Raw genomic sequence first — 22325 nt, 5'->3', positions numbered from 1 at the left:
TCACCCCTGGGCCTCCAGGTTAGGGAAATGTTTCTGCTCAGGTTGAAAGGACCCCTTTCAGTTCCTCCTGTGATTCTGCACATTGATGGACTCCTGAACTAGAGAACATTCTGTTCCTTCATCCTGCAGAGGACATTGGTTCTCCTGGGTAGCGTATACAACAGTGAAGTGTGAGGAGGAGTCAAGGAAAGAGTGAGGAAGGAGGGAGCCACATTTGCTGGTGGAAAGACCTGCAAAAGCTTTGGCAAAAGCTGTGTCTCTGTGTTCCTGCATGCTTTTGTGTGGATTTATCTGACAACATTCTTGGTCTTCTATGGCCTTTGTAACTCTGGAGGAATGAGAGGCATTGTTAATATCCCTTTTTTCCCGTCAGTATCAACTGAGGCAGCAGTCAGGCAAGCAGACAGCTAGCCAGGTAAAAGGTGTGTTTTGTTCTGCGCTGAAGTGCTCAAGTTCTGGGCTACCCATAACAGAGGGATGAAGATGAATGTATGTACCTAAGCGGTTCTGAAAAGCTTCTTTATGATATATAATTAAGAAATAAAAATTGAAAACCTTTTGTTTTTTGATTCTTCAATCAGAGAGGAGTTGGCAGTTCCCTAGCCCATGAAATATACTGTCCTCTCTATTTCAGATTTTCTAATTGGCTCACTGACATCTAGTGCCAAACACAGCTGATTCCTGGTGAGAACTTTTTAAAATCAGGAGAAAGGCCTAAAGCCATTCCTGAGGAAGATTAGTTTACATATATTGTCCTTGTCTAGGAAGGTTTTCCACCATCATCTGTTTTTTAAAAAAATAAGAATACATAAATTGTATAAGGAGGAGGTAATAGTTCATTGTGACTTTTCCACACATGCATACAATGTATCCTGATCAAATCCACCCCTCTATCACTCTCTTGTATTCCATTTTCCTTTCTTAGAGCAATTTCAACAGGTTTCATTGTTCTATTTAAATTAACTACATCTACCATATTCATCCTCTTTGTTAGCCCTCCTCCTTCCCACTACTCTACTCTACCCTCAATAGAACCTGATTCCCTCTATTATGTTTTCATACCTATCCCTAGGATAGCTTTGGGTTTTTTTTGGTCGGTAGTGGGACTTGAACTCTGGGCTTGGGCGCTATCCCTCAGCTCTTCAGCTCAAGGTGAGCGCTCTACCACCGCTTGAGCCACAGCACCACTTCTGGTTTTCTAGTGGTTTATTGGAGATAGGAGTCTCATGGACCTTCCTGCCCGGGTTGGCTTAGAACTGTGATCCTCAGATCTCAGCCTCCTGAGTAGCTAAGATTACAGGCGTGAGCCACCGGCACCCCGCCTAAGATAGCTTTTAGCACAATGATTTCTCAATCAACTAGTTGAAGACCTTGAATGGCTCAGGGCAAAACCATTTCTGATGTTTTCTGTATTTAGGAACACTTGGGTGCCTCTTGCCATCCTTCCTCCAGTGTTAAAGCGTCATCTGCAAGGACTGTTGTCTGATTGCTCTTGCAAGTTACTCAATCTTGGAGGGGTCTTAATCTCATTCTCTTTGACATCTTTAGCTGTGAAAATTAAGAAGCCAATCAAGACCAAGTTCAGAATGCCAGTGTTTAACTGGGTCGCTTTGAAGCCCAATCAGATCAATGGCACAGTCTTCAACGAAATTGATGATGAGCGGATTTTGGAGGTACCTATCTTAATTGTTAGAAATTGGGAGTGCTCTCTGGCAGCAAAGCCAAAGTTAGTGCTTTGTTAACTCGAGCACATCACTTATAGAGTGTTAATGTTCAAGTACCTTGATGTAGAGGAGAAACAGATTTATATGATCAAATTGTATAAGTGGACAATATTTTATGTCAGTTCTGGCATTGTTTAAAAGAGATAAGCTAAAATGATACAGTTTTGATTATCTTCAGTGTGTGCCACAAAATAGGTATTAGACATAACACTGCCCTTTAAGTTATAAAAGAAGATCAAAACCTGTTGTTGAGCTACCTTGATTCAGGATGATCATACTGATCACCTTGTCTGATGGACTTAGTGTGTGGCTTCTGTCCACGTAAGCTAATTATCGAAAAGCAGTTCAGTTGGGTGTTTGGACTCAGTAGTAAACCTGTGACATTTCCTTGCTCTCTCACATAAAACAGGAAGAACAGAGCAAAGCCTGGCCAAAGAAAAGTAGAATACACAATAGAAAACATAATATCTTCCCTTCAAAAATTGTCTAAATGGTGGTACCATGACCTAATTTTAAATATAATCCAGTTTGCCAATGTCATTCCTCTGTATCCCAGGACTTAAATGTGGATGAATTTGAGGAAATATTTAAGACAAAAGCCCAGGGCCCTGCCATTGATCTTTCTTCAAGCAAGCAGAAAACAACACAAAAAGGATCGAACAAAGTGACATTACTAGAAGCAAACAGGGCCAAAAATCTTGCCATCACATTGAGGAAAGCTGGGAAGACTGCGGATGAAATTTGTAAAGCTATTCATGTGTAAGTTCAGGGCCTCCTGGGAAGTGATATCTTAGTGATTTGAGAATGAAAATGAAAATGAAGTTATAAATTAGCAGGTAGTAGAAATATTTCAGCTATGAGGCAAGATCACAGAACAAAGGTGGAATGGTTTTTGATATCCACACTTCACAGATGGCCTCATTACATATATGCTACTTACTTGGAGTTGAACATTCCAGAGGTGAGATAGAAGGTACCAGGGTGGTGCTTTATTCACACGAGGAATGGATTATTATAGAAGAACATCTGGACTGTGACATCATTCATTGTCTCAGTCTGCTCTCAGCTGTAGACCCACAGTACTGCTTACATAAAAGGAAAGTGGAGCTGAGTGCTGCAGATCCTATGAAAACGAGAAAATGGCAGCTTTCTCTGGAGTATCTGGATTTTATTCAGATTTGTTGAGTACACATGTGATGGCATTTGTGGTATGATACAGTTCAGTGTCAGATGCAAATATGGCACAGATGCATTTTTAAATTCATCACAATAGGAATGTGAATTCTGTTATTAGTACTTTCAGGGCCTTTTAAACAATGTGTTTTTCTTTTAAGTCTTGAATCACAGAGAAGGGATGGGCTTTATTTGCTTTGCTATTAGAATAATTTTTTTCTCCTTTTTTGTGGTCATGATGGTAATATTATTGCTTTAGGAAAAATTCTTCATGATTTGGTATTTTATAAATTTTAACAAGAGTTGGGTGCTGGTGGCTTACATCGGCAATTCTAGCTCCTCAAGGCTGAGATCTGGAGGACTGTGATTCAAAGATAGCCTGGAAGAAAAGGCTGGAAGTCCCATCTCTAAAACAACCAGCAAAAATCAGGGCTGGAGGTGTATGACTCTAGTGGTGAAGTGCCAGTTTAGAGAGCAGACTGAACAAGTATGAGTCCCTAGTTCAAATCCCAGTACGGACACAAGAAAAAAAATACATTTTTGAGTCTTGAATACGATGATAATTTTATTGTAATTCTATTGTTATTTTTAAGATAGTCCAGAGAATAATAGAAAGCTTGTAGCAGATACTTCATGTATTTGAGTTATCCTACATCCACAAAGACCTGATATTCCTTCATCGATGTTTCTACTTACATCAGAACCTCCAGATACTAGAGGCATTGGGATGTATTTTTTTTCCCAGTGAGGAAAATAATCCTAGTTTAAGTGAAATTTTACGAAATCTACCAGATATTCTGTGCTTGTTTATGCCATTAACTTCTTCAATAATACTGACAGTGTCAGGGCAATGCCCTTGAACTTAGCTATCAGTTGCTCCAGTCTTCATTTTGCCTTCATTTTCATTGGCTTTTGATTTCTACAGACCACATACCTCAAATTCTCTAAACATATAACTCTAAACTCTGACTGTGGCACATATGGTAAGGTCAGGGCTTTCTGCAGTTATCACTTAAGATATCTGAAGCTTAGGCCAGAAGGGGCTTGCAGTCGGACTGGCAGTCAGGAACTGAGCCTTGCCTTCACAGCAGACAGGTTGGTCTGGGTGGAAGTATGATGTGAAGGGTTAAGTTTTCTTTCTAACTCTGACCTGTCCATATTGTGTTCAGATTTGACTTGAAGACACTGCCTGTGGACTTTGTAGAATGTTTGATGAGGTTTTTGCCAACTGAGAATGAGGTAAAAGTTCTCCGGCTTTATGAGCGGGAAAGGAAGCCCTTGGAGAACCTATCAGACGAAGACCGCTTCATGATGCAGTTCAGTAAGATTGAGAGGCTCATGCAGAAGATGACCATCATGGCCTTCATTGGGAACTTTGCAGAAAGCATTCAGATGCTCACCCCCGTGAGTGTACCAGCTCTGGCAGGGGAGGGGTCCAAAGAAATACAGAGTCGCTTATTTTTAAGTCAGTCTGGAATTATAAATGTAATGGGCTCCAAAGGCTCCAGTCACTTTGTAGATTCCATTTTTAATTCAGTTATCTTTTCGTGTGTGCCATTCAGTTAAAACATGGTGGTTTTCTTTATACTGTTACTGTCCCTGGAGAATGCTGTTTTCTGTATCTAGAAGTCCTCTGTTGATCAAAAGACACTTAAGTATGGAGGCCAAGTAAAACCATTGTTTAAAACTTGCTTGTCTGCTGAAGATAGTTTCTGGCTGTGCTAGCAAGAATTAAAGTGCATGTTCATAATGAACAGGGTTACAACAAGCTCTTGCTTGAAGCATTAATGTCATCATAGGATTTTTTTGGTGATGTATAAATAATAGCCAACTATCCCTCCTTCCCTGGGTCTAGCTGGGAGACATAAATGTGATAAGCTTCAGTTCCCAGCTTTGTTTTAAATGAAATTCATCAGTTAACTGCGTATAGTAGCATGTCTGTTAAAAACATGTTCTGAGAACTTCATTCTTAGTGATCCATTCTCGGACAGCACCACTGGTTTAAAAGTATACATTGCAGCTGAACACTACTGATTCATGCTTATAATCCTAGATACTCAGGAGAGGGAGTTCTGAGAATCAAAGTTCAGAGGCAGCCTAGCAAAAAAATCCAAGAGACAATCCAATAAACCATCAGTAAACCAGAAGTTGAGGCAAGTCTAAAATGGTTAGAGTGCCAGCCATGAGTGAATAAGCTACAACACAAGGCCCTGAGTTCAAGCCCCAGTACACACACACACACACACACACACACACACACACACACACACACACACACACACACACACACACAGTGATGAGGGATGGTGGGCAAGGAATTGAGTTCTGCCAGAACAGACTGTTGACTCTGAGTACACACACACACACACACACACACACACACACACACACACACACGGGATGGTGCGCAAGGAATTGAGTTCTGCCACACACACACACACACACACACACACACACGGGATGGTGCGCAAGGAATTGAGTTCTGCTAGAACAGACTGTTGACTCTGAGCACGCGCACACACACACACACACACACACACACACAATATGTTTTCTGATGAGGGATGGTGGGCAGGGAACACACACACACACACACACACACACACACACACACACACACACACACACACACACACACACACACACACACACACACACACACACACACACACACACACACACACACACACACACACACACACTATGTTTTCTGATGAGGGATGGTGGGCAGGGAATTGAGTTCTGCCAGAACAGACTGTTGACTCTGAGTCTAATTGGTTCTCGGTTTGTTAAGCTTTTGTGATACCCATGTTCCTATGTTACTTGTTCCAGCAAATAGTTTTAGGGAACAGCTTGTAAGTAATGATGTGGTTACCTAAGCCCAGCCTGTCATCTGTATTTGTTATACTTAGTAGAAACGAAATCTCATTATTAAGACTTCAAGGTCCTTTTTTTCTTCTGTGTTAGCTTTTAGTTTCCAATTAGTTTCTCATTTTTAATATGTCCTCTTCCCTCTTCCTTCCTGTGATTGGACTCTAGCAACTGCATGCAATTATAGCAGCATCTGTCTCTATAAAGTCATCCCAAAAGCTCAAGAAAATACTGGAGGCAAGTAAAGTTTTCTTTGTCTATGCATATGGAGAGCTTCCTCATCAGCTGCCTTCCAAAGCCTGTGAAGTTTTCCTCATGGGCCTCTCTTTTTTCTTTCTTTGCAGATCATCTTGGCCCTTGGAAACTATATGAATAGCAGCAAACGAGGAGCAGTTTATGGATTTAAACTTCAGAGTTTAGATCTGGTGTGTGAACTACAAGACATAAGAAAGCTGTGAAGACAAACAGCTGGCAGAGATTAAGCCCTGGGAGCTGCAGAGGGGTTGGGGGAGGTGCTCTTAAGGGAGGGGCATTGGGGAGTTTTGATGAATTTTCTGTGCTAGTGCAGGGAAGATCACTTGGTTAAAAAAAAATTCTGAAATACTATTTGATGGGAAAGATTTAACGCCTTAGGAATACTCATATTCCTTCACTCAGGATTTTCATGACTAATAATCTTTTCTGAGGAGTCTAAATTACAACTGATGGACTTTATAATTGCAAATAATTGGCAAGAATTTCAAGGCCTAGTATTGTGGGAAAGAATTAAGTATGCTGCATAATAGTTACTGCATGTACATATTTGGAGTTTTTTTGGTTTTTGTTTTTGTTTTTGTTTTTTTGGTCAGTCGTGGGGCCTGAACTCTAGGCCTGATGTGCTGTCCCTGAGCTCTTTAGCTCAAGGCCTGTACTCTACCATTTGAGCCACAGTGCCACTTCTGGTTTTCGGAGTGGTTTATTGGAGATTAGAATCTCACTTTCCTGCCCGGGCTGGTTTTGAACCGAGATCCTCAGATCTCAGCCTCCTGAGTAGCTAGGATTACAGGCATGAGCCACCAGCGCCCGGTGGGGAGAGTGTTTTCAGATAATTGAATAAATGAGTTTAGGAAAGAAAACAGAATATATATTGCAGGTATTTTATTTTATTTTAATTTCTTGTTTTCTACACGGATGAAAGTGCTGTTCTTTTCAAAGGCACTTATGTGAGCAGGCATAGAGAAAATCCTCCAGGGAACCAAGCTGTGAGGTCCTACTGTGGCTTCCTTGTGAAAAAGAAAGGAGAGACATGGTTATTTCACTGAGCATCCAGTCTGTACATTGCAGGCCCCCCCATAAGATCAAGTTCAGTGTAACATACAGTTACCCAAGCACTCCCATCCCTTGCTTCATGGATGCCAACTGCACAGTTGCTCAAATCCATTTAATATGGCATACTATTTGCATATAACCTCCATCCTTCCCTCCTATATTTTATTTATTTTTTGTTTGTTTGTTGGTCGTGGGGCTTAAACTCAGGGCCTGGGCACTGTCCCTGAGCTTCTTTTGCTCAAGGCTAGCACTCTACCACTTGAGCCTCAGTGCCACTTCTGGCTTTTTCTATTTACGTGGTATCGAGGAATCGAACCCAGGGCTTCATACATGCTAGGCAAGCACTCTACCACTAAGCCACATTCCCAGCCCCACCTCCTATATTTTAAATCATGCCTTCTTTACATTACACACTGTAAATGATTTGCAAATATTGTTACATAGTATTGCTTAGGGAATAATGACAAGAGAAGTCTGTATGTGTTCAGTACAGTGTTCAGTACCCTCTACCCCATAATATTTTATCTGTGATTGGTTGAGTGCACAGATGCAGAACACATGGACACAGAGGCTGAGTCTAGATGATCTGAGTCACTTGAAGCTAGGGAGTAAAATTGGAGCTGAGCTAAAAGTAAAGATTGCGGTGGAGAAGCTCTGTGAAGTTCAGTTTCCACATGTCTGCTGGCTCCAGCTGGTTCTCCCTTCTGCTGCTGCCCTGCACCTTCATTTTGGAGAGCTCTAACACTAGAGTCCTCACTTTGAAGCCAGAGGAGGTAGGATGGCAGATGCAGGCATGGGGAATTCATGGTAGTAAGCTGTGGATCCGACCCATTCCTAGGAGTCAACAATGATCATTTAAACATTGGTGGCTGTCTAGCAAGCACAAAGTTATTAGTTCAAGCTCCAGTATTGCACAAAGCAAAACACAAAACCAAACAACTGGGTGGCTCATGCTTAAAATCCTAGCTACTCAGGAGGCTGAGATCTGAGAATAGTAAGTTCAGAGCCATCCTGGTCAGACAAATCTGTGAGGCTCTTTCTTCCATTTAACCAGCAAAAAGCTGGAAATGGAGGTATAGCTCTTACAGAGTGCCATCTGTGAGCCAAAAAGCCAGGTGATAGCAGAAGGCCCTGGATTTAAGCATTGAGTGCTGCATTTCTTCTGGGAATGTTTATTGCCAACCTGTTGGGTGCAAAGTGTATTGTTACTTACCTTGGGGTCCATATGACCTGGCAGGGAACTCTCTTCATCCTTGTTCTTGTGCTTAACCATGCCTCCTTCTGTTTTCAGCTCTTAGACACAAAATCAACAGACCGAAAACAAACACTGTTGCACTATATATCCAATGTTGTAAAAGAAAAATATCACCAAGTGTCACTATTTTATAATGAGCTTCATTATGTGGAAAAAGCTGCTGCAGGTATTTAATTTTGCTCTTGAGGTTACTTTTGAGCTATTAGTGCCTTTAATTATGGGACGACCATTCCTTGCTTGAAAATTCTTCAGAACTCATTTATAAAGACAGGACCAGTCAGGTTCTGGTGGCTCATACCTATAATCCTAGCTACTCAGGTGGCTGAGATCAGAGGATCACAGTTCAATGTCAGCTGGGGCAGAATACTCCTTGAGACTCTTACCTCCAGTTAACCATCAAAGAGCTGGAAGTGGAGATGGGGCTCAAGTCAAAGAGTACCAGCCATGAGTGAAAAAGCTAAGTAACAGTGAGAGCCTCTGAGTTCACCAGTGCCCTCTATCATCACAAAATAAGTAAAAAATAAGTAGAAAGCCAGTACCAATAATTGCGATGTGATACCTACTCCCAGGAGCATCTGAAGTGTGGCTGTGAAGGCCATGACTCTCCAGGTCTTTGGTGTCTGTGTTCCTTCCCTTACACATTGGTTGTTCTTTTTGTTCCATTGGGGTTGTATGAGACATGGGAATGAGAATCTGTGATCACCTCCCAAGGAAGACTTCTGATTTTGTGCCATTCTTCTTACTAGTATATGGTAATTCTAAACAATTTTCTGTTGTCTGAACACTAGTTTAAATTACTAGTTGTTGGTTGTTGCTGTGCTCTGACAGCATTTTCTCATCTAAATGATCGGTGATTCTAAGAAAGTTGGGGTGCTTGAGGTAACAGTAACCCCATACTGTAGGTGAAAAGGTTAAAGGTCACATAGGCAGAGAGTGATGGACAAAGGCCTAGAACCTAAGTCTTCTGACTTCTTGTATAGATACCATTTAATGCATTATGTCTTATTAAAAAGATCCTTTGGAGTTTTATATGAAAGATATGCAAATTGACCTTGGAATTAGTTACAGGCCAGAGCTTTCAATTGGGTTCTTGAACCATAAGCAGCCAGTGTTTATTATGAATTTAGATTTTCATGGCCTGTTCCACCTTGCTGTGTATTTTAGGGTTAATTAATGCATATAAAGAACTCACTGCAATGCTTGATAGCTAGCACTTCCTATATTATTTACATTACAGGCTCTATGTTAAAAGCTGGGAACTAAATCTAATGGGAACTAAATCTAATGGCCCTGAGTAAATCTAAGCAAGTACTGATTTGCTAGAAGTTCACTGAAACATTGTTTTCTCTACATCAGTCTCTCTTGAGAATGTCCTACTGGATGTCAAGGAGCTACAGAGGGGCATGGACCTGACCAAGAGGGAGTACACCATGCATGACCACAACACGCTGCTGAAGGAGTTCATTGTCCACAATGAGGGGAAGCTGAAGAAGCTGCAGGATGATGCCAAGATTGCACAGGTAGCCGAAGGAAGTGGCTGTCTCAGTGCTCCCCAGGGCATAGGGTGTAGGTTGGGGAGAATGTTCCACTCCTCTTACTCCAGAGCATGGATTCTTATGTAGTAAGTAAATATTACAGAGTTGCATACAACAACCTAGTGTTGACGATGGAAGTACAGGCCCCAGGCCCCTGCTTCCCTTTTTCTTCTCTCCTATTACTTCTAGCTCCTAGCACTGGTATTCTTATAGATGTGCAAGGTTGTCCCCAGAGTATGAGGTTTCAGTAGATCTGTACCTCAAAATCTAGCCTGACACCAGAAGGGTCGCTGATGTGTGCACAAACCTACAGAACAGAATGAAGGCAAATCATCACAGCAGGGAGATTATAAAGTGCTGGGACACTGAAAGCAGAGTGGCATGGCTTCTGATTTGAAGCCATCTTGCATGACACTGAGTTGGAGTAGACACTATGTCCGCTTTGTGGAGATGCCATAGAAACATGAAGCACAGGGTTAGGATTCTGAGGCGGAGAGACTTCTGAGATCCTTTTCATCTTCTTGGTTTATGGGGTTCTGCCATAGCCTTAGGAAACTGTGTGTGTGTGTGTGTGTGTGTGTGTGTGTGTGTGTGTGTGTGTGTGTGTGTGTGTGTGTGTGTGTGTGTGTGTGTGTGTGTGTGTGTGTGTGTGTGTGTGTGTGTGTGTGTGTGTAAACACGAGGAGGTCCCTAGAGATGAATTCCTGGGTCCTGCTATTGCGCTCTTCTGGTGGCTGTAGAGACTGATGGGGAGGGGAGGGAGAGAGGCTGAGGAGGAGAAACCATGGAAGCCCCTGTCCCTCCCTGGTGCTTTGTGTCCGTTTTCTCCCAGAGTATCTAATCCAAATGTTGAAAACGATGAGAGTCAAGGGAAATTTTCTTCGTTACAGGATGCCTTTGATGATGTGGTGAAGTATTTTGGAGAAAACCCCAAGACAACCCCCCCCTCTGTCTTCTTTCCTGTGTTTGTCCGGTTCGTGAAAGCCTACAAGGTAAACAGGAGGGGTGTCATAGACATGTGTCCTTGTTACTGGTCAGGCGGGGGCCTCCTCCAGAAATGTGTCCATACCAGCTGCTCTACAGATGCCTTCTGGGCTACTTTGGGTAGGAAATCTAGGAGATGAGTGACAGACATTTATCTCTGGCTCTGTAGAGGCCAAAAGCTTGCTGGAGCTCTCAGGCCCCAATTGTTCCTGTTTCCATAGGGTCAAGTTTGGCTATCAGCCAGAAAACAAAAGCTCTTGGCTTCCCACTAGTGAAAGTGAGGTGCTCCAAGACCATTACTGCCCTGTTGCTGATTGATGACCTATACAGGCAAGAAGGAGGACAGAAAATCCAGGGCTCTTATGGTGTTGTACAATGGGTAAAATAAGAGATAAGCATACTACTAGTTTGTGTAGACTGATGGATGATTCTGCTAACGATGGCTTCTCTGTGCTTCTTTATCTGAGCCAATAATGACCCTTTCTTAAAATGACATGACCTCCTGGATATAATCTATACCACTGACTTGAAAATTCATGTGACCCAAATAGGCCTAAGTCTGAAGTGTTTGACATAGGAGGAAGAATGACAAGGAAGGTATTAGAGAATTTTAGCTCCTTTAGAACGCATTGAAGTCTACAAGGTTGTTCTATAGTACCTGTGGGGTTTGATTACAAGAGCCCGGTAGACTCTAGAAGCTGAGGATGCTCAAGTCCCTTATGTGAATGGCTCAAGTGGTAGAACACCTGCCTAGGAAACGAGAGGTATCAAATTCAAACCCATATCACAAAAACAAAAAGAAACAGCTCACAACTACAGGTCTAAGGTTAAATGTTGAATGCGAATTTGAAAGTGTATCTATAAGCTGGGAGGCACTGGGTTGTCTCCATGTCCAGTGCTCTGGCACGGATGGCCTCTGTGGAGTCATTGCCCCTGGGCACAAGCACACACCTCCTCATTACTATGTCTCCCTCCAGCTGTCTCAGCTTCCTCGTTAACATGCTTGACAGGAAGTGGTGTGACAACCGCATGTGTTCCTTGCCCTGGGTTCTAAACAGTCTCCCACTTGGTACTGATGTGGTACTTGGTATGCAGAAATGGAAGTTTTAGCACTTCATCCCTTCCTAAATATAAACCCAAAGGAAATGTATAACAAATACACATGGTTCAAAACTCAACTACTTAGATCCACTGAATTGCTGTTTTGCAATGAGCCCAGGCAGAAAAGTCTGAACCTCCCATCTCCAAAATAACCAGTGAAGAGCCAGGTTAGAGCTAGCTTTTAAGTGGTAAAGTGTAACTTGAGCGACTACGAGTCCCTGAGTTCAAACCCTGGTACTGGCAAAAAAGAAACACACACACACACACACACACACACACACACACACACACACACACACACACACACACACACACACACACACACACACACACACACACACACACACACACACACACACACACACACACACACACACACACACCAGCAACAAGCAAAAAACACCCCTAAACAACCCCCCCCCCAAAAAAAAATTACTGTTAATAGAGACTGAGATGCAAGGCACAGAATCTGGTTTATACCTCAGCCCTAAATTAGATGATTTTTTAAAAATCAGTTCATAGCTTAGCAGGAGTCTTTTCAGGGAGTTAGCCTCAAGAGTGTTTGTCTGAGAGGACTGAGCCCGTTGGCTTATTCACCTGAGTTGGTAGGCCTTGAATGGAAGGGGTGAGTGGTAGTGAGAGGTCCATGAGAGGCATGCCAGTGAGACCAGTGAAGGAGACAAGAACCCACGGAGGTTTTCTTCAAAATAAAGGACAAAAGGCAGAGGAGTTTTAGGCCTTGTTTTCTGAGAAACTGTAGTAAATTAGTAGATTCTAGAATCAAAACAAACACATGAAAAAATCACAATGCACAGCAGCCAAGAAGGTGGGTATCGATGCAGTCTGTAGGACTGGGATTTGGAAGCCATTGAAGCCAGGGAGAAGCTCGTAGACAGGAAAGGACTTCTGCATGAGCGAACCCCAGCTTCCAGCTTTTGAAGACGTGCAGTCACTGAGGCAGAATGGAACGGTGATATGAAGAGCAAAAGCTTTACCCTTCCAGCCACTCAACTTGAGCTCACTAAAAACTCTGAAGAATGGCTTTTAAAATATCGAGTGCAGTCATTTCCATTTATGTGATTTTTTCACCCCCCTCAGCAAGCAGAAGATGAAAACGAGCTCAGGAAAAAGCAGGAACAGGCTCTCATGGAAAAACTGCTGGAGCAAGAAGCTCTGATGGAGCAGCAAGACCCAAAGGTAGGAAGGGCTGCTGGGAGACCCGCAGGGGTGAGGCCGAGAAGAACGGCAACAGGCAGATAGCTCAGGGTCCTCTCCACATTCTCCCAGGCTTGATAGGCAGAAATGTGTTCTTTCATCACTTACTTCAGCAACACCGGAATGAGACTGAAGAGCATGCTTGCATAGCATTTCCATTTTTATAGAGGCGTGGAATTTACGTCTTCATTGGATAGAGAGGCCATACCAGCTGACCCCGTGGCTGGAGGACTTTGCGTCCAGTGAGAATTCCGTGCTGACAGTGGTGTGCAGGCAGTGTGACTGATGGTGTCTTGGTTTGGGAGGGCTGTGAGGAAGCATTTCACGAAGGGCTGCATCCTGGGTAAGGATCAGAGGCTGGAGGATCTTCAGTGTTTGAAAAGCCTATGATTACTACCAGCTGCATTGGTGGCTGCAGGACTCAGCTTTCCCACTGCAGCCCAGAGAAAGTTTCTATTATCTTTCCAAACACTCCCTGGGTTTTTCCCATTTAGAGCAGATATCAAGATGGTGCTGTATGTACTTTTGGCAGAGGGTGCTTATTAAAATAAAATTCTGGCACATTTTGAGTTTTTTAAAAACTCCTACACTATGTTGAAAAATGAATTTTACAATTTAGGCAGGGGTCGGGGGTGAGGGGTGAGGGGGTGGGAGGGGAGTGTAGTTGTGGACATGGGAGGGAAGGGATGGGAGGGGAAAAACAAAGGAGGAGGAAACAATGTTTGATAAGAAATGTACTCATCACCTTGCCCACGTAACTGTAACCCCTCTGTACAGTATTTTTACAATAAAAACCTTACTAAAAAACCCCCAAAACTCCCAGTGGTCTCTGGCCTCACTAATCTTTGCCTTTCTTTATTTCCAGTCTCCTTCCCATAAATCAAAGAGGCAGCAACAAGAGTTAATTGCAGAGTTGAGAAGGCGACAGGTCAAAGATAACAGACATGTGTATGAGGGGAAGGATGGAGCCATTGAAGATATCATCACAGGTAAAGGTGTTTCCTCCCTGGACCCCCAGCTAAACTGGACTACACACAGAATCTGCAGCTGTTTGTGATCAAGGTTTTCAAGTTCTTTAGTTTACTTTCAGATGTAGTATTATGCCATATTAGAATTTCAACTTACACTTCCCCATCACTCTGAAAAACATTGCTTAGTTCTCCTTATTTCTCAGTAAGAAAGCCTGTAGTCTCAACAGGGGTCCATCGCTGACCATTTTCCCACTGTTTTGGATCTATCATGTTCCATTTTCCTTCTTGTAGCCACTTCTTTTCACCCATGCAACTCTATATCAACTATAGTCCATATAGGCTGCTGCTGCTGCTTTCTTTTCCTTGCTCATAGTTGGGCTCATAGTTCAGGGCCTGAACACTGTCCTGGCACTAGCTCAAGGCTAGTGCTCTACCAATTGAGCCATAGCACCACTTCCAGCTTTTTTGGTGTTTAATTGGAGATGAGAGTTGGATGGACTTTCCTGCCTGGGCTGGCTTCATACTATGTTCCTCAGTTTTCAGCCTCCTGAGTAGCTAGGATTGTAGGCGTGAGTCACTAGTTCCTGGTGCATACAGGCTTTTCTAGCATGCTCTTTAAAAGTCCTTTAACTCATTCAAAGTAATTACACTTAGTAGGAAATTAGGGCCTGGTACTATAATTTGGATGATCCCATAGGCCTAGCCCAGGATGGGGGGACTTGCTAAGAATTATCTCTTAACTTGGCTGCTGAATTTTAGCATGTCCTCCTATCAGTCAGGATGGTAACAAGTGATTTCTGTCATATCTCTTGTACATGGATGCTGTTTATCAGCTTCTAAGATACTGACCATATTGTGTTTGTGTGTGTATTTTGCTGGGACTTGAACCCAGAATCATAAGCATGCTAGTCATGCACTCTATCACTGAGCTGTATCTCCCATTTAAGTGGTTTGGGGACACTGCTGTATTATGGCAAAGTTAATAACATGCTGAAGGGTAAAGAGCAGAATATGTACTTGCGTGTAGCTCCACACCCAGTTCAGCAGTGACCAGTTATGGCCAGTCTTGTTACATGTGTGCTTTAACTGTCTGTTCCCAGCCCCCTTAAAGCATGTATCTAAGATTTCATTTGGAAATATTTCATTTGGAACTATGTTTGTATCTTTCAAAGATACCCTCTTAACAAAGCCAGAGTATATTATTAGTACCATTATCACACACCCTAAACCTAATAATTTCTTAATCAGAATCTAGGCATTCTTCACATATTCCCAATTTTGCTGTCTCCTTCTCCTCCCCTGTCATCCTGTGCCCCCACCCTCCTCCCTCTCATGGATAGGTTGAACACGTTTGCTCGGTTTACTTGCTTGTTCAGTTAGTGCTCTACTACTTGAGAATGTCTCCAGCCAGGCTTTTTGCTGTGTAGTTTGGAGATGAAATCTCTTGTGTTTTTTTTACCAGAGTCTGCTTTGTCCCTTGAATCTCTGGATCTCAGCCTACTGACTAGCCTAGGATTACAGGCATGAGCCACCAGAGCCTGGCCCCAATTGTCCTACATGTAATTTGCAGATTTTCATTGTTTCTTATGGTCTTGTCAACATGGTAAATATGGATCCCAGACTCTCCAAACCAGAACATTTTTCACAAGCTCAAGACCAAGGAAGATTTAGTAAATAGATGTGTTGAAGATAGATACAAAAGCCATCAATACTGAAATTTCTGACCAGGAGAAAGCAATGTGAGCCCGTGGGTAGGTCAGTGGCCAGTGCCAACAGTGTGCACCCCCCACATTCACAAATCTCAGTGGGTATGCAGAGGCTGGCAACAGCCCTGGCTAGCCCCCATTGTCTAGAATGTTCTTCTTGCTTCTTTCACACTGAGAAACGCCTCATTGAGCAAGGCCAGAACAGCCCTCCTCCCTCTAGTAAGTGCCTCTTTGTCTCATTGCCACAATAAGGTAGGGAAGCGGTGAACCCCACACATTAACTTGGAACCCCTTCTCATCAGTATGTCCTTCTTTCCATGACCCCTGGCTTATGTAATGAATTATGTTTTACAAATGTTGCAAAATTACAAAATATTTGCTTGACCTAATTCCCTAGCCTACCAGAGGAGTTTGAATGTATGTCATGTAGAGCAGTTTCTATTCTCCTTGGAATATTTTCCGTATTCTGCCTCATCCCCAAGTCCCAGGTGGCCTCTTTTAGATCTCTGAACTAACTAGAGAGTAGGTTGCCTTTCCCCCTGCCTGTCGCGCAGCCCCAGGTTTGATTAACCAAAGCACTAACCATGTACTAATGCAATAGATCATAGCTTTTTACTCTCTTCTGTTTGTGTCTGGCTGTCATTTTCAATGCAGTGTTGAAGACTGTGCCCTTTACTGCTCGAACTGCCAAGCGTGGCTCTCGGTTTTTCTGCGAACCTGTTCTCACTGAGGAATACCATTACTAAACTATTGCTCTTTCTCACCTGATGCTATTAAAAGGTTGCTACAGGTTTTTGACTTTTTATGTTCTCCTTTGTGTGTGTATTAGGGTCAGCTAACATGTTAGCATGGAACCACCATCTCCATCGCATTGCATTTGTGTCGTCTTCATACTGCATGGTTTTACATCAGTCCTTATGGTGCACCCATTGCCACTTTGAGTCTGTGATGTGTCTGCATTGCTTTGATGTCTGGGTGTGTGACAGTTAATAGAACTGCTTTCCAAAATGATCAGGAATGATCTGAGAATCAGGATTGGAACCAAGTGGATTGAAACTACATTATGTAACTAATAAAACTACATTAACTGCTGAGCTTATTTATTGGGTACTTACTGTGCTCTAATAGGTTTATACTATTAAAACCACTTCTTTTTTATACTCAGTTAACATGCTTTGGAAGTAAAATTACCTAATAATCAAAAGGGCTCAGAAAATGCTGCATTTTCAGAAGGAACTGGACTGTGCAAATTGGGCCTTTGTCAACTATCTCACATAATCCAAAGTGTGATAGAACTGATTATACAGGCTTAAGACTGGAGCCCTTTTGACCTAAAAGCCTGTGTATGCTGACATTGGCAACTCATGGCCTCATGACATGCCATCATGGGCATGTCACCTCTATTCACTGTCATGCCCAACTTGAGCTATTAGCAGCTCCATGTTGGAGGAGAGCTGCAAGGCAGGGAGTGAAACAAAGGGGCAACAGCTCCTGGCATAGTTTTCATGCCTTTCACCGGTAGCTCTGTTCCATGTCAAAGCAAGTCTTCCTTCTGTGATGCGGTCCTATCTGGACCTGCCTCTTTGGTCAGGCCACATTTTTTAGAACTCAAAAAACAGTCCAACTTGGGCTTTATTTTTGATGCTTAAAAGGGAACAATCTTCTGTCCATACTTAGTTGATTAGCAAAAGTCAAAAGAAGTCTAATTGGGAATAGCCATTGACTGACTCCAGCCAGGCTGTTATTGACATGGAACGGGGTGTTTGTTTTGTATATAACTATTTCATGAATTGTACCTGTTACGTGTGTTTGTCTTTGTAGATACCAAAAGACATAGTAGTGTCTTTGCCTGCTCTGTAGTGTACTTACCCGACAGTGCTTATTAACAGGCTGGAAGCTGTCATCTGCCAAGGCTGTTTGCTCTTAAGTTTTGCTGCTGGACTGTCTTTCTGGAGCCAATCTTCAAAGCAGCTTGGAACTGGGTGGTCAGAGAGCTGGGTGGGAAGACACACATCTTTCCGTTGTTATATCTAACACTACTTGTAGTAATGGTCTTCCCTCTCCTCTGTTGGCTAACATGCCTGGGAATGTTAAGCACTAAGTTGAGTTGCTTTCCATTTTCATCCCATTTTTACTTAACCATCATTTTGTGTTTTTGTTTTTTTTTCTGTTTAGCCTTAAAGAAGAATAATATCACTAAATTTCCAAATGTTCACTCGAGGGTAAGGATTTCTTCTAGCACACCGGTGGTGGAGGATACACAGAGCTGGCAAGCATCACTTTTTACTTAGCTTCCTCCTCTCTCTGATCAATGGTTTTCATTTATGGCTAAGGGTAATACTGGTGAGAATCTGACCAGGAAGAAGTCTTTGAACCTCACATTGCTAAGATCTGGGGCTGAGTCATTCTATTGGACTTTTTCTCAGCCTACTTCCATATTCAAGTGTGATGGCTTGGGCAAGGGTATTTACTGATGATTGTGTTTGCTCTGGGTACTAAGGCTTTCCTTCCCTTATCCTCTGCAAATTACCCACTTCAGTCCTTTGATCTGGAGGTTGGAAGCAGGTCCTGGCCAGGGGATATGATCTACAGTCTTTGAAAGGCTCTTTAGAACTAATTGCTTACAGGACTCAAGAACCATAGAGCTAAAAATATTTATAAGATTCTGGCATTCTGGTTGACTAGTGTGAATTAGGTAGTAGAGACTTGAGAGGATTATCACATATATAATTATTCTTTGCTTGAATTTAGGAAGAATAGGACAGGGTTACAAATTCCAATTATTTAGCAGCCAAAAAGTTAACCTAACAGCTTGCTTTTCCCATGCAGGACTGTGGACTCACTATTGCCTAATCTTAATTTCTCAAAAGAACCAGAAGCTCTGGTTTTTTGTTAATTATCAACTTAAATATCCGTATTTATAATTTGGTGTGTGTCAGACAAAGGTTACATGGGTTGAGTATAGCTCATTAGCTCCATTTTCAGTGTGAATAGATGGAGGGATAGAAAGGTTAGTCGGTTCAAAACAGTAAATTTGGTTTGCATGTTTTCTGGAGGTGGATATTTATTAGCAGAAGTCAACAATAATAAGTTGTAGAAGGAAAATAAACTCTAATTGAGATAAAGAGAGCAGTTAATGCCTGCTACATTTTCTTTGCTTTGACTCCACCCAAAGGAACCTCCATGCTAGATAACTTGGCTACCTGCCATATTTCTGAAGGCCTTCAATACTGAGAATACTTACATGAAACTTTTCATCCTACTTCATCCATTAGAGCAGTACCTTGAGCCAGTATGCAGTCCTTTTATTTTTTTATGCTGGTCCTAGGGCTTGGACTCTGGGCCTCATTCGCTCCCTTAGCTTAAACCATGCCTCCACTTCTGGTTTTTTGGTGGTTAACTAGAAGTCTTTGGAATGGCTTCAAATCATGATCCTCAGATCTTAGCCTTCTGAGTAGCTGATTATAGGTGTGAGCCACCAGCACCTGGCTCGTTTTTAAAATTTTCATTTTATATATATATATATAATTAAAAAAAATAAATTTGTATGTGTGCTAGTCCTGGGGCTTGAATGCTGTCCCTGTACTTCCTTTACTCAAAACTAGTGCTCTACTACTTGAGTTACACTACCATTTCTGGCACTTTCTGAATAGTTTATAGGAGAGAAGAGTCTCATAGACTTTCCTGCCTGGGCTGGCTTCAAACTGTCATCCTCAAATCTCAGCCTTTTAAGCAGTTAGAATTATAGGCATGAGCCACACGGCTTTTTGTTTTAATGTTAAATATTCTGCTTTACAGTAGCAACCTAAACTGGAAAAAGGAGGATCCATTTTCCTTGTTGGTAAAGTACAGAAATATTGAGTGGTAGAATTTGGAGGAAATGCATTGCTTGTAACACACACACACACACACACACACACACACACACACACACACACACACACACACACACACACACACACACACACACACACACACACACACACACACACACACACACACACACACACACACACACACACACACACACACACACACACACACACGACACACGCCCTGCTCTACTAGAATGCGAACAGTGGAACGTGTTGCAATCTAAGGCCTTGAGGTTTCTTCTTTTATTAGTTTAGCAGCTTAGAGTTTATTATTCAGGCTTCCAGAAAAGCAAAAAGCTAAACCACATACAGCTGCTTCTAATGAAGAAAATTCAAAATAAGACTTAAAACTAGATACTCTGGCCAGTGACAGAAATAATCTATATAGTTTTTTTCAAGTCCCAGATTCTACCAGTATTACATCTTATTTTACTGTAAATATTCATAGCAAATGTTACATGTCTGATTCAGTATTCAGTGAGTTTCAAGTGCTCATTAGCAGACTCTTCTCACAAGCTGCTTTGATGGGCTACAAGTGGCCTTTGTGTTTACACACACTAGAGGTTGCTGGTCTTTGATTAGCACTCTTCTCTTTACAGATCTTAGAAACCAACCATACAGACGGGCCGATGCGGTGAGGAGAAGTGTCAGGCGGCGCTTTGATGATCAGAACCTGCGTTCTCTTAATGGTGCAGAAATAACCATGTGAACCTGAGACCTGTCTGTGTGTATAGAGTGTGTGGGAATGGAACTGCCCTCATGAACTTTATGTGCTACCATTTAGCTGCAGCCTTTGAACACAGACAAAAATATTAAGGGCTCAGATTTAGCAAACACATAGGAATTTTAAAATAATGGGTTCTCCTTTTAGCCCCTGTTAACAAGTGCCTAAAAATGAAGTACCTGCTCAGATGAATCAAAGCAATAGGATTTGATTTGACTAGGTATCTTTTTACATCAGTCACTGTTACAGTTTTGTAACCAAAATGTAAATTCATGACTTGCCATTGTGATTATTCCATAGTGGCCCACCCTGGTTTCCTGATAAGTTGTAAATAACATGGATGTATTTGCTCTGGACTTCCTTTGCTATCTTCTAAGGAATTCTGTGTCCCAGCCATATCCATCAAATTTATATTTTTAAGGACTTGCCACATAAATATTGTCACATGATAAAAATCCTTTCATTACCAAGCCCTAGCAAAGTGCAAACAGGATGCAATTACAGTGGCACAGAAGTTGTCTCTCAGATCTGTCTCCAGTTCCATGCTCTACTGCTTCTAGGCTGGGTGTCCTGTTCCAAGAGACATTCACTGGAATAAATGCAAGATAATAGCATAAAATGCTATAAGACTTATTTGCAGCACTATGTTCTTAAGCTAGGGCAGCTTTTTTAATAAAACAAATATATTTATTTAATTAGCACTAAAACTAACATCTCAGTCATCATTATTAATGGATTTCTGAGGACTATTATGGGTCAATCTTGAAGATAGAAATTGGTGCCTTGTTAGGGAGTTTATTAGCTCTATCAGTAGGCATTCCATAGACTGTATCTGCTAGCAATGTTAGGAACCTAGCTTTACTTTCCTGACAATCGCAGGGTTTTTGTTTTTTCCTTTTGTAAATTGGGGAATATTAACATGTTTGGCATTAGATATCAAAGCTGAATTGTTTATACTTTTACTGCTGGTTAAGAACTGCATATTAACATTGGGATTACGTTTAAGCTGTATGTGATGGGGCTAAATGGTTAACCTGTTACTTTTACCTTTCTTTCTGGCAAGGCACTGGACCCATTCCAAAGTAAAAAAAAACTGGACTCAAGCTAAATTTGTACTTTTCATAATATACATTTCTGCTTCTGGCTTACCATCTTGATACATTAATTGTAAAGTTTATTGTATAGTATTTAACCACTGAATTTCTTATTTTATGTTGTGCTCATGTGAACCTTTTGGTGAAGGTCCCTTTTCCTTGGATGTGTAGTTAAATGATCTCTTTTTAAATGTACAGATATTTTGCTATAAAATTGGTGCAGTTTTTTTTTTTATGGTTTTTACACTTCTCTTTAATTCCCACCTAAGCCTCTGGGTAATACTGTAAATATTGTTTAAAAGTGCATCACCCTATGCTATACAATCTGAATGTTATTTTAACTTATAGTTTTTTTTAATATATATATATATTTAACTACAAGGACAGTTTAGAGATAAGTTACAGTTCACCTTAGTACCTACCTATTTACAGATTACTTTTAAACTGCCACCTACTGGCACATTTCCCTGTGTACTTTAAAAAGAACATGCCAAGATGTTGTCTTTCTGTTACATCAACATGCATTTTGGTGAAAATAGCTATTTAATCATGAATTGTAAGCCAAATAATTGGGCCATTATTTTAAGCAGCTGTTTTTTTCAAAGGTCAATGCTGGTGTGCATTTGTTAAAGTAATTGCCTATTTAGTAATGTACGAATAGACAATAATATTGGCATGTTCTTTTCTGTTTATTAATGGGCCTGCTTCTTAGCAATATTAGAATGTTTTATAAAAGCAAATCATGCTACTTTTCTGGTCTTTTCATGCCATATGAAGAGCAAATAAAACT

General features: G+C 41.6%; 1 protein-coding gene across 8 annotated transcripts in view; it reads left to right on the top strand.

The window, feature by feature from the left end:
* The window catches only part of Fmnl2 (formin like 2), a 294762-nt gene extending 272437 nt beyond the window's left edge, over positions 1 to 22325 (top strand). For 2 of the 8 annotated variants that reach the window (XM_070023246.1, XM_070023218.1), the window contains 12 exons: positions 1549 to 1673; positions 2281 to 2483; positions 4067 to 4301; positions 5937 to 6005; positions 6113 to 6193; positions 8368 to 8497; positions 9688 to 9851; positions 10756 to 10857; positions 13049 to 13147; positions 14031 to 14154; positions 18018 to 18064; positions 20317 to 22325. In XM_070023246.1, the coding sequence (XP_069879347.1) occupies positions 1549 to 1673; positions 2281 to 2483; positions 4067 to 4301; positions 5937 to 6005; positions 6113 to 6193; positions 8368 to 8497; positions 9688 to 9851; positions 10756 to 10857; positions 13049 to 13147; positions 14031 to 14154; positions 18018 to 18064; positions 20317 to 20355 (1418 nt within the window). In that variant the 3' untranslated portion in view covers positions 20356 to 22325. Of the gene's footprint in view, positions 1 to 1548; positions 1674 to 2280; positions 2484 to 4066; positions 4302 to 5936; positions 6006 to 6112; positions 6194 to 8367; positions 8498 to 9687; positions 9852 to 10755; positions 10858 to 13048; positions 13148 to 14030; positions 14155 to 16496; positions 16623 to 18017; positions 18112 to 20316 lie in introns of all 8 variants that reach the window. The other 6 variants (XM_070023226.1, XM_070023189.1, XM_070023236.1 and 3 more) reach the window with 3 other exon arrangements.

The sequence above is a fragment of the Dipodomys merriami genome, unplaced genomic scaffold (assembly GCF_024711535.1).
Source record: "Dipodomys merriami isolate MVZ:Mamm:240054 unplaced genomic scaffold, mDipMer1.0.p SCAF_1, whole genome shotgun sequence".
NCBI classification, from domain to species: domain Eukaryota; kingdom Metazoa; phylum Chordata; class Mammalia; order Rodentia; family Heteromyidae; genus Dipodomys; species Dipodomys merriami.
The sequence above is the reverse complement of the archived record's forward strand: the minus strand, read 5'-3'. Positions and strand labels throughout refer to the sequence as shown.